Here is a 13,290-nt window from a genome sequence, read left to right on the forward strand (position 1 = left end):
CAAAGTTAAAAATTAGAATGTAGACCTGGGTGATAAAAGGATAACGGTAATTATCGTCAAAATATTTTTGTCAATTATAGTAATAAACATTTTTAAGAAAGGTTGTTAAATATAAATGCAATTACAACACCCAAACACCACAAAGAATATGAGCACTGATGCGACGTGAACGCTAGTTCCAGACCAACATTCAGTAGAAGAAGTTGGTGAAGACCAGCTAATCATTTCGCATGGTTAGCACACTCAGAGCATGAAAGCGGAAGGACTGTAACAGCAAAAATGATTGATTATGAGATGCAGGACAATACCGAGCCTACCTACTAAAAAAATGCAAGTGAAGTCTCCCTGCTGTATACTTTTTCTGTACTTATGAACGCACATGAGTCACACTGAGACCAAACACGATTGACTGAACCTCGGCAGGGCTCCACATTATTTCCTTTTCTAAACAAACACACGGATAGGATTTCTTTATGTTTTTTTTGTTTAAATTATTTTTTACTTGATATCAAGGAGTTACCCCATGTTATGAAAATGTTGCAAAAATTTATAACTTTTTGGTGAGGAGGTCTTCAGTTGATTATGTTATTTGTTTCATATTGCACAGCAACTTTTGGTTTCAAGGCATATTTACAAATGTAAAGATGCTTGTCAAAATTTATGCAGGTTTTATTATTTATTACTTTTCATAGTGTAAGGAGAGAGTTGTCTTATCTTTATTCAAAACAGAACAACAAAAACACTTTTTAACATCATCAAATCGTATATACTCTTTTTAAAGTATGGTAACGTAGTTACTTTCATAACTGAATAATGAGGGAAGTAATTTATTTACTTATTCAGATAAGTTTGATGTTTCAAATCTGAAAGACAAAAGATGGAATAGTTATCATGAAAATTATCGACTGATACATCTTTTTCTCGTGACAAAGATTTTTCTCATATACCCCTGGCCTTCTAGAATGTATTATGGCGAACCTTATTGGCAAAATATTTGAGGAAATGAGGAAAAAGTTCCCCGACTACTTTGTATTCGCTCCCAACTGATAACAACAGGATGCTGTTTAGTGCACAATAAATAGGAATCGAAAATGCACCTTTTGGCCATAAGGAAACAGCGCTAATAATTTATTGGCCATTGTATAAGTATACTACCCTATACGGCACATCTGGCCACTCAAACTTAATTGGTACATATATTTGTTATTTAACTGTGTTTACCCAATCTCCATCTGTTGGCCTTTTTCAACACACAACACAACATAATTTGATTGAGTTTAGCCTCGGGATTCGATGTAAGTTTGCTGCGAAGCTAGCGTCCTTTTCTTTTAGCCAAAGTCTGCCTGTTTGTTCAAAGGAAATCTTCAACTTCAGTAAAGAAGTTTCTTTTGGACAGGACCGCTGCAAGCAACGCTTCTTTCCTTATATGGGACTTTCCACCAAATTCCTTTTTCATATCCAACTACCGTATTTTCTCGCATATTACCCGCCTCCGCGTATAAGCCGTACCCTTAAAATTGCCTTAAAATCATTGAATTTTACAATTTCTCTCGTATAAGACTCCCTCTGATTCTCAATTTTCACCTTCATATTCATGGTTTTAATAGGAAGTACAAATCTGTTACTTTGAAGGGAAAATCTGAAGAAAAATCATTGCACGTAGCATTTCTGAGATACTGTATCAATCGAAAGGATCGTCTGCCTGATTGCAAATTCCTAAAGGGTGTTGCCTGCGCATGAACAAATTCAAAAAGGAAGTCACGTGAGGAGTACAAACAGTGTCCGCAGCAGTCTAGTTTTTCATCCCTAGGTGAGATGGCCACGCCCTGAGCGAGCGATGGTAGGCACAAGAAAGTGAGTTTTTTCATATTTTATGCAACATAAGTTTTTTTTTCTTGAATTTCTTTCATAGACGTCCAAATAAATTTTGTTACGCGTTTTATCTGTTTATCTTTTCTCCATTTTATGGCGTTTCGTCCTTGTCCCCTTCCAGTTTCGTGCATATCAAATCTAATTTGTGCGCTTATAAGCCGTACCCTCGATTCACTCATCATTTTTTGGAGCCACAAATATGGAGTATATGCGAGAAAATACGGTACTTCATGAATATAATACTGCAGTTCAAAATGACTGTGGCCTGGGTGAAGGTTACCACCTATGTGGGTTGTATTTGCATTTTGAAACCTCCCTCCAAAGGATTGGAGTTGAAATGGCTGTTGGTGTAACGTGACATCATCACGCAATTAGGCAAGTACCTTCCCACTTTATGCATTCGATTTACCCACAGTCTAACTGATTGACAAGGCGGCTTAATGACATGCAAAGCCGTAAATCCTCAGATGAATATATTAATCAATTCAATTTATTTTGAAAGTAATCCCTAAGCATTTCGGAAACCAATATCCTCCCTGTATCCCGTCTGTACCGCTTATACTTACAATGGTCACAGGGTGCTGGAGTGTGTTGCAGCTAACTGAGAGGGTGAGGTACAAAACGTATTTTAAGTATTTTTTAATTTTTTATACCATTTTCTAATTATATGAGATGCAACATGCATGGGTGAGTAAAGTAGTAGCTTCTTTGTCACATTATGGGCTACATCCAAGCTTCGTTTCGCAAGAGTATAACAAATGTTTACAATCAGGTATTGCATTTGGCCAACTTTGTCTTTTGCTTTCACAAGCCTAGTTGCTGATCCTTTGAATTGTGCTGCCAGAAATGGAATGTGAAGATACTGCGCAGTGACATCTGACAGCCATGTAGTCACTGTTTTTTTTACTAGTGTGGCACTTCTACCATCCTTTCAGTATGAGGCCCTGCAATTTCACATCCAGAAGAAATTTCAGATTCCTGCAGGCTCCCCTCACAAAGCGCCAGTCCCCTGCAGGCATTTGCTTAGCAGTCCGTTTGCAATGCAGGCATTTGAAAGCCTCTGAAAATATACATGCGTGGAAGAGCTTTAGACGTCAGCCAGGTACAACATCTAGGTACTTAAATTGTTCTCTTACCAGCAATATGTTTTGCAGCTGTTGTGTGGAAGTCATTGGAGAGTGGCTTTATGGAAAAAGCTGTGTAACCAGATGGGTTTATAGCAGTGGGCTAAATTTTTCCATTTGTCTATGTGAAAGAAGCTTGCTGATTTCTCTCAGTATGCCTGTCGAATTCAATTGCTTTCAGTAGCAATGTCTAAAAAGGCCTTAGTTTCAAGGACATTAGTCAATCAATATTAGGTTGTACTTGGGTATTATTCATTCATTCATTTTCTGGACCGCTTTATCTTCACAAGGGTTGCGCGGGGTGCTGGAGCCTATGCCAGATCACTTTCAGTCACGTTGCGAGGGACCCCCTTAATCGGTGGCCAGCTGATCACAGGGCACGAGTAGACAGACAACCATTCAAGCTCACACTCATACCTAGGGGGAATTTAGAGTGCCCAACCAGCCTACCATGCATGTCCTTAGAATGAAACCGGAGTACCCAGAAGAAACCCACGCAGGTGGACCAACCTGGAATTGAACTTAGGACCTCAGAACTCGCTAACCACTCAACCGCCAGGTTGTCTTGGGTATTAAATATTTATATTTATTTTTATTTATATATACCTTCTCTATTTTTATTTCGAACAAAATGATGGACATTATTACTAGTGTTTAACTGTATGAATAAAAAATAAAAAAAGTATATTGACTATTGTTCAGCAGACAAGAATACTACACCTAAGAATTCGCCCTTGGAGGATAATGTGTTCTCAAGGTAGTGATGCACGTTTAAGAGATTGGGGATGCTCTGCTGCTCTTCTCAGCTTCAATTGAGGATGCTTCTTATCCATTTCATCAGCATCACTCCAGGGTGGATTTTATGACCCAAGCCTCATTACTTCAGCACAAAACGGTAAAATATGGAAAGTAATTTTATAATACAGCTTGAAATGATTCAAGCTGCATCAATATTGTTTTACATTGATCTATAATATGCATTAATCACATGAATGGGTTTCTGAGTATCATCGTCGGAGTAGAAAAATGCAGGCCTTTGAAACGTTATCTTTCATTTGAACAGCTCTTGCCAGTTCATCGATTGAATGTCTATCCCTTTCAGTGGCATTGAAACATAATAATTCACTGCCAGCATTCTCAGTTCAAATGGACTGGATGTCGTCAACGATCACCAACCATAGTCAGCCATTGTGTTAATTTTGTGATTCTTTCGTCGTGTAGATTTTGCAGATATTAATATATTTTAGTCAAGTATTGTACCAAAAATTCAATTGAATAACTATGTATTTGGATAAGGTATATTTTTGCCTTGTTAATGAGGCTTTATAAATACAAAAGAGAAAACTTTACCGTAACGATGAATGAATAAAACAATGAACCAATTAGCTTCTTTTTATAGAATGTTTTTAATCCAAAATTTGCACAGAAACTGCCTCAAATAAGCAATTCAAACATTGAAAAAAAGTCAATAAATACATTTTAATGTAAACTTGGCACTTAAGATATCAACAACATAAGGCTATTAAACTTTATTATTTTAACTTAGTAGCTACCATTTTACATGTAACTTCTAACACGTGGGATACATGGCTCTGCATTTACGAACTTTGATAGCTAACGAATATCACTAGATGTACCTAGCTCTCAGATAAAAGTCAATCATTTTGTTGTTATATTTATTGTGCACAGAATTGTACCAGACTTTTTTTAGGGTTTTCCTTTTACTGCATATTGTAGGAGCACATTAGGCAAAAGTATCTTTTATCTGATAGATGTGTTGTGTCTGTTCAGGTTTCAACTTCATTCTAAAGTGGGTCCTAAAACAGAAGTAAACTCAGTGTGAAGTGTTGTTACTACACTCATGGGCCTAGTCCTACTAAACGACAATATTGTACTAGCCACAAATTTTGCAGTAATTGTGTGTCGCCAGATCGTTCCTTTTGTTTCTATGCATGGTGCCGACTGCAGTCTTGCATCATATTTTACTTGAGTTATCATTTTTGTACTACTCCCTTTAAAAAAAAAAATCTAATTCCCTTAGTTTTTTCCCATCTTCCTGGGAACTCTGCTTGTTTTATACCCCGCTCTCCCCCAGGCTATGTGTCTTTTGTCGAATATTGTAGGTGAATTTTCTGGCACCTGTGTGGAGATCTTAAAACAGAAAGTTGGTTACCAATACCTCCCAGGTGTGCGTCTCCTTGCTTGCTCCACCTAACTTAATGCGTCACCTATGGGAAATGATGGAGAAATAGAAAGAACATGACAGTTCCAGCTTGCCTGAGCTTAGTACAGGAGTTGCTGAATTTTACCAAAAACAGTGTTAAAAGTTTTGGAATGAAATATTCTTTGTAAAACTGTCTGGAGTTTTCTAAGGTCATCCTGGAGAAAGGAGAGCAAACAGTGTGCTTGACTGATCTACAAGGGAAAGTTGACTCTTGGGAGGTTGCTGGTGATGTTTGAGAAGACACTTGTAGAACCCCTGCTATGCAACACTGAACTCAAGGAGACATCTGTGCTTGCCTGCTGTGGGGACTCTGAAAAGGAAGATGAAGCATGTTCCCGCAGTGGGTTTAGAATAACAAAGACAGACTTGTCCTAAAACTAGAATGGACTAGCTGATCCATCACTGGCAATTATACACATATCATCTTTGGCAGCCAAGATTGTACAAAACAATGTGTCAAGTCCTTAAAATAACCAAGGTTATGTGATTCAGATGATCCTCTCTGAATAAGATGCACAAAGACGTGTGTTGGAAACAGGTTCGCTCTAAATTATCATCACCTTTAAATCTGAAAACTAGAGCATGTCCCAGTATACTATTTCGGCGTGAATTTGTAGCAGAATATTTTCCACTTATTCCTCCAGAGGAAACATGGTTGCATCTCCCAATAGGGGCATACGTTGTAATTAGTTGGTTGTATACCCACTGCAAGGTTGTACAGAATTTTGGTAGGTAAGTTGTATTAAGATGCATATAGGTCGCAAGTATAAACAAACAAAATAATGAAGAAACATTTGATCAGTTTTCCTATTGGTGTGCAGAAAAACCTGTACCAACCATGCTTTCATCTACTACAAGGGTGTCAAACTCGGGTTGGTTCGCGGGCCACATTAACATCAACTTGATTTCATGCGGGCCGGACCATTTTAGATATAATATTTATGTATTTTTTTATAAATGGATTAAAAGCCTTGAATATTCAGTTTTTTATATATCTAAAACAATGTTTATTTTAGCTTTTTTTTTTAAATATATTTTTAGATTTTACAAAATGATTTTTGAACTAAAAACACAGAAAAAAATGATTAAAAAATTACAATTATTGATTTAAAAGGGGGAAAATCAGGAAATTTAATATACATCTATACTCTTCATTTTAATTTGATCCTAAAACAAAAAGTCGGCACTCATGATTTACTTTCCGGGGCCACACAAAATGATGCGACGGACCAGATTTGGCCCCCGGGCCGCCACTTTGACATGTAATCTACTACATCAGTAGAAATATGACTCCCCAAACACTAATTTTAGGGAGATTTATTGACCTTATCCAGTCCCCAACTGTCCACCCATCCCAACAACCGAAACCCAAAGATCTTCCATATATACACACTTAAAGTCACTTAATTTCTATAACCTTTTAGAGTATGAGCATGAGTAATTCATCTTTGGGTGGGGCGTCACCGCAGCCTATCCCAACCTAATTAATACATTCACTTATTATCCTTCCGTTTATTCTGACGAGGGTCGTGGGGGTGCTGTAGACTATCCCCACCCAATTAATAAATTATTTAATAAATGAATTCATTAAAGTTACCTTTATAATTATTTTGTGACAGTGTGTAGCCTAGAGAAATAAAATCCAGCTGTGTTAAATTTAGCCTACTTTAACATGTTTTTTTAACAATCAGTAAGTTGGCCCTAGGCAATCCTGAAGTCACTGTTGCGCACAGTGAACCTTGCCACAATGTCATCATTCTTCACCCTAACTAAAAAGAGGAATTTCTGATGTAATGTCAGTTTTGTATTTTGGGTCTCACTTGATTTTTAGAAGTAGAAAAATATTGTAATAATCTACATTAAATGGAAACAATTTTATCATATCCTCAACCGTCTGTCAGCAAGCCACTTCTTGTGTACTGTTCAGGTTCATTATTCACAAAATGTAGCTAGGGTAACATTTCGGTTCCAAAATGCTTCGGAAATAAGAATTGGTTGAACTCATTTATCAACGTGTGTTGGTTTGACTGCCTTTTCCCAAGCTTGTTCCTCAGCAATGAATGGACGGGGCAGTTACATGCATAATTAGACGTGGTTTGACACACCTGCTCATTTTCAAAGTAGAATGACTTGCAAGAACGCGTCTAATAAAAACATAAATCATATAGATGACAAACACTAATCTGACCTATTATATGCATGAGACAGTGGAACAAATTGAAATTTGGTAGAATAATTCAGGAGTTCCACCAATGAATCGTTGAAGAGATGATATGCCGCAGACATTTTGTTTCTGAAATTTGAAAGTTCATAAAATAAACTTTTTCTCAAGCGTCGTGTGTTTATGTATTATTATTTTTATCTTTAGTTGTAATTTTGTACCCAGCATGTTTCACAGTTCTGGTGTTCTGTGTTTAATTGACTCTTCTAAGTGTGAATGGTTGGCTATTTATAATTCATGCCTCCTGTAAATAGGGGTCCAATATGCTCAGTGGCGAGTTGTTAGCATGTTGGCATCACCGTTCTGAGATTGAGGGTTCCCAGGTTTGGAGCTTCCTGTGTGGAGTTTGAATTTTCTCCCCAGGCTTGTGTGGGTTTTCTCCCGGAACTCTGGTTTCCTCCCAAATCCCAAAAGCATGTAGAGTAGGCTGGTTGATTATTCTAAATTGCCCCTAGATGTGAGTGTGTGCATGAATGGTTGTTCATCTCCTTGTGGCCTGCAATTGGCTGGCCAGCATTTCAGGGTGTGCCCCACCTTGTGCCCATAGTTGGCTGGGATGGGCTCCAGCACCCCCCGTGGCCTTTGTGAGGATAAGCGGTACAGAAAATGAATGAATATGTACCCAGATTCTTGTCCTAGGTCTGCTGGTAAAGGCCACAACTGAGGACGTTTTGTATTAAGACAGATGGTTGGATAATTGTTTCCATATTGTATCTTTCCATTTTAACAGATGAAAATTCCCTTTTGTTTTGTACACATTCATGGAACAAAGCATAATTATCATTCCAACTAAGTTTCTTTGATGTGTTTTTGTTTTTCTCAGAGCGCTATTACTGGGACAGCAAGCTGCGAATTCCCACTAGCAACTACCAGGATGTCCTTCATGATGACAAGGCTGCGCTGGCGTGGCTTGTGGCGCTGAGGCGGGTTGGTATTGTCTACCTGAAGGGGGCTCCGGCAGAGAAAGGCTGTGTGGGCAGACTGGCTGAAAGGATCGGTTATCTGAGGCTGACATTCTACGGGTAAGAGCCCGTGACGTTTCGGGCCAAGCTACTGTTAAATAAACAATATAATCGCTAAATCCTCCACTTAAGCAAGATCAGGCCAGAGTTCAGCCAAAGGCCCTGAAGAATAAAACACAATTTTAATTTAATTCTGCTCAAGGACTCCTAAACCCATGTGGTAAATATGTGTCAACGATTCTTTCACCACTTTGATGATGAGAACAATGTGCACTCTGTCCAGTGGTTCCTTCTGAAACGCTACAAGTGAATCCGGCGGCCTTTTAAAGTTGTTTGAGTTCACCACATTGGTTTGTTACGCAAAGACAGACAAAAGGAAAAACAATCCAACATCGTGACAGATGTTTTAGACCAGAAGAATTACCTGGAGCACCCAGTAAAAATAGAACTTTGGAACATGGTACATTTCCACTGCCAGAAACCGTGGTGTAGAGTCGTCTGTTTGTCATCGTTAAAACTTGAGTGATTGCTTCTCATTTGCACTTGTATCTTATTCTCAACAAATATTGTATAATAATAATATTGTATGAATGGCCAATCCGTCGCCCGAGGTAGTAGAAGGATAAATTGTTAAAAGTTTGACCAAACAATATGGTCAATTTTGGGGGATTTTTCTTAGACAAAATGATTGTTGTGCAATAGTTTCCCATCGTAGTCTACTTTTTAGCCAACCTGTTCTTCTCTGAACTCCACACATTGGTACAGATTCGCAGATGAAAAATGGGTTGAAATCAAAAGGCAAAGCTAGTACACCCCAAAAACCTGATACCCCATAACCAATGGAAACAATCCTCTTTACACTATAAAGTGCAGTGAGGAGATTCTTAAGACTCCTGTCCACCTTCTTCTCAAGAAGAATCTTTTCTCGCTTTTAAGGAGAGAAATGTACATATTCCAAACCAAAAGGCCAAAGAGTCTTAGAGTGTAAAAGGCCATCCGTCTACGTTAAGCTATACAGCACCACTTTCCTCCCTCATTCAATGCCGTCCCGATAATGTATCCTCCAATAAATAGCAAAACAACAACATGGACACTTTTGGCCTTCAGGCGCCTCCACAATCCATTGTTATCGACAAGGGTAATTCCACCCAAATGACTGTTGTTGGCTGGCACAGGCCTTCCCTTCAATTCTTCTAAACAGCTGTCCTTCTGCATCCCAAAAGATTGAAACCATAGTTAGTCGTGAAATGACTCTATTCTAGGGGATAACTACGTATTTGGCTTTCCGCAGTAGTAGCTGGAGTTGCCCTGTTTAGCAACCTCTTGAAGTGCTGGGATGACACATCTTTTAAAAAGAGCCCCAGTTTATGAGGACATGTAGTTCTTAAAAGTTAAATGTCAGATTCAGTTATACAGTCTTCCCTCCATTATCGCGAATTAACTTCTTCGCAATTTTTTTCTGCTATTAATTATTAAAAATGTTTTTTAAAGTTCATAAAAATGTGATAATCCATGTTGAAACTCGCAAGTAAAAGCTACTCCCCTGTCTTCTGCTTGCTACTAGGACTCAGCACTGAAGAAAAAAAAATATATAATTACACACACACACAAACACACACATTAACAGCGATATTCGAGGAATTACTGTAATCATTTCTTCTAAAACACCTACTCAATGTCTTCGCCTTTTATGAACTTGTAAAACGAGTTAAACAAGTGGCGACCTGGTGGATGATTATAAATGAGTTAAACTAGTGGCAACCTGCTGGACGAGTGGTTAGCGCATCAGCGGTTAGCATGTCGACCTCACAGTTCTGGGGTCGAGGGTTTGATCCCAGGTGGGTCCTCACTGTGTGGAGTTTGCATGTTCTCTCCGGCCGGGTACTCCAGGTTCCTCCCACATCCCAAAAAACATGCTTGGATCACTGTAAATGGCCCCTGGGTATGAGTGCGAGCATAAATGGTTGTCCTTTTCTTTGTGCCCTGCGATTGGCTGGGTGTCCCCTACCTGCCCATAGTTGGCTGGGATATGCTCCAGCACCCCCCATGACCCTTATGAGGATAAGTGGTTCAAAAAAATTAATGAATTAGATGAACTAGTAGGCAGTCCGATGGCCGAGTGGGTAGTTGACGTCCACATATATAGTTTCATAGCAATTAAATGCATTTTTTTTAAACTAGTTTTCGTCTGACCACATGATAAAAACCGAATTAAAATGAATAAAAACATTCCAGTTCCAACCCCAAATAACACTGAGGTTGATTTTGATTATTATATTTTATTCTATAATGTTTAGCTCATTGCCTGCCAATGACAATAATGGACATTCACATCATTTAAATTTGGAAGACTGGCTGTGAATGCTCACCTGTCAGTGCCTTTGACAATGCTCGGCATCCAATCCAGGTTGAATGGTGGGGCTACCACCCAAAATGGGTTTGACGTGCAGCGCCCTCAGCCAATGAGTGCTCAATAAGGGTTTTAAGAAAGTATTGTCTTTTCTCGCATTGTGATCTACAACTCCGGTAGCTATTGCTCATTCATTCATCCATTATATGTACCGCTTATCCTCACAAGGGAGGTGCTGGAGCCCATCCTAGACAACTATGGGCACCAGGCGGGCGACCACCTGGATTAGTGGCCAGCCAACTGGTGGGCACAATGAGATAGACAACCTGGTACCTATTGTTGTTTGCTCATTTAAATTCTTCAACTGCATTTATTGCTATGTTGTACAAGCATCTACTGTTTTGACGAAATCATATTCTTCTAAAGCACTGGTTTACTCTGCAGTACCAGCGGAAAATCCAGCTGACACTCAGAGTGCCGCAGTACCATAGCGGGTTTGTGTGTAGAATGTGTTAGAATAGCATTGGAGGGGCATTATTGATTTGAAAGCGGATAAAATGATAACAAGGAAAAGATTAGACTTGAACAGAATATAAAGAGGAACAATACTTTGTTTTCCAGGGTCTGCTTGGTAAGTAACTGAGCTAGTTTTATTCCTCTCAGCTGCAACTATGAATTCTTGTTGCTCCACACTACAATTGACTAATGACCAGTCATGGGTTTAGTGCAAAAGGTAGAGGAAATAGATATGCAACATCGGGTTGCGTAACCACTCTTTCACATCCGTGTTTTACGGAATGTGTGCATTTCACGTTTCTTTTGCTTTCTTCAGGCATACATGGCAGGTTGTTGACAAGTATATGGCGAACAATGTGGCTTACACCTCAGGAAAACTTAGCCTCCACACAGACTACCCCGCGCTCCACTTTGCACCAGGAGTGAGTACACTCGCACACCCGCAACTCTGTGTCGGTACCGCACCATAAAAAAGCCACAATGTGGACGCGTAGGTGCAGTTCCTGCACTGTGTCAGCCAGGCCCAAGAGGGCGGCGACAGCGAGGTGGTGGACGGCTTCCGCGCGGCCGAGCTGCTGCGGCGCGAAGACCCCGAGGCCTTCCACACGCTGGCCTTGCTCCTGGTCGACTTCACCGACACGGGGATGGACTACTGCGACTTCATGCTGCAGTCCAAGAAGAGCATCATTGAGTGAGTTTGGCCGGCCAGTCACATCACACAAACCCGCTCATGTGGGAGTTCATTGGTGGGCTGCGGTAAATTACAATAAAGAGAAACACTGCCATCTGTTGCCCAATTCTATTAGTGTTCAGACTTAGGTACAGCAATGGCATCCAAAGCAAAACGTAGTTCACGTGTCAAACTGATTCCGCCGAGGGCCGCAGTGGGTCCTGGTCTTTGTTCCAACCGATCCAGTGCCAACATTTTAACCAATCAGGTGTCTTCTAAAATAAGTAGCACCTGACTTTAATTAACTGATTACATTTGCAAAAGGTATCCTCTTGGTGAGTTGGAATGAAAACCTGCACCCACTGCGGCCCTTTGAGGACCGGTTTGACATCCCTGGCATAGTTGTACTAGATGTTCTGATGATGATATAGACAAGTCTTATTTTCAAAGTCCACTCTCCTTGGCATTTTGTCCTCAGCATTAATGAGCAGGGTCAAGTTGTGAGAATAAACTACAACAACGCCACCAGGGATTCGGTCCTGGACCTCCCACTTCATCAGGTTCAGCCCTTCTACAGAGCCCTCAAAGCCTACGTGAACATCATGACTCGACCTGAAAATGTGGTCACCTTCAAGATGGAGCCAGGTCAGCATCAAATAACCCATCACTCTGCTTCACATTTCATTTAGATTCAACTTTGAGCCCTTCTGCCAATAGCGATAAAATGTCATCGATGCAACTTATTTCCTCAAGGCCGACTCCTTTTGAGACAGAACTTTGGGATCAATTTAGAGGGCACATATAGTATATCTCATCTCATTTTCTGGCCAGTCGATCGCAGGGCAAAAGGAGACAAAGGATAACCATGCACACTCACACCCACACCTAGGGGCAATTAAGGGTGTCCAATCAGCCTACCATGCATGTCTTTGGAATGTGGGAGGAGGTTGATCTCCATTAGGTCAGAGGTTGAGCCCTGACATGTGGAAATTAATGTTGTGCAAATATACATGTATATATTGCAATATCTTAATTTAAAAATTTCCTTATAATGTAATTTTGTTGGTTGTAGGCCATAACTTGTTCACTGCTGTGAACAGTAATAGACACGGATCAATTTCAATTAGAAAGGCTGGCAACGAGTGATCATGTGATAACTGCAATTGACGGCATCAAGATGGATTCAGCCTCTATCAGTATATGTATGACAGCCAATGAGTTAACAATGATTTAATACACACACAAAAAAAGTATATTTTTACCCGATCCAGATCGTGTAAAAGGATCTGAAGTTAGCTTTTCTTTTTTTCTGAAGGGAAAGTTTCGACAGCCATGCTCTGAAAGCAACCTA

General features: G+C 39.8%; 1 protein-coding gene across 2 annotated transcripts in view; it reads left to right on the plus strand.

Annotated features, from left to right (window-relative positions):
• bbox1 (butyrobetaine (gamma), 2-oxoglutarate dioxygenase (gamma-butyrobetaine hydroxylase) 1) overlaps positions 1–13,290 on the plus strand; it is a 37,137-nt gene that overhangs the window by 21,282 nt on the left and 2,565 nt on the right. For both annotated transcript variants that reach the window (XM_077591231.1, XM_077591225.1), the window contains 4 exons: positions 8,265–8,463; positions 11,586–11,691; positions 11,764–11,960; positions 12,418–12,584. In XM_077591231.1, coding sequence (XP_077447357.1) covers positions 8,265–8,463; positions 11,586–11,691; positions 11,764–11,960; positions 12,418–12,584 — 669 coding nt within the window. The remainder of the gene's footprint in view (positions 1–8,264; positions 8,464–11,585; positions 11,692–11,763; positions 11,961–12,417; positions 12,585–13,290) is intronic.

Source organism: Stigmatopora argus, chromosome 2 (assembly GCF_051989625.1).
Source record: "Stigmatopora argus isolate UIUO_Sarg chromosome 2, RoL_Sarg_1.0, whole genome shotgun sequence".
Classification (NCBI taxonomy): Eukaryota; Metazoa; Chordata; class Actinopteri; order Syngnathiformes; family Syngnathidae; genus Stigmatopora; species Stigmatopora argus.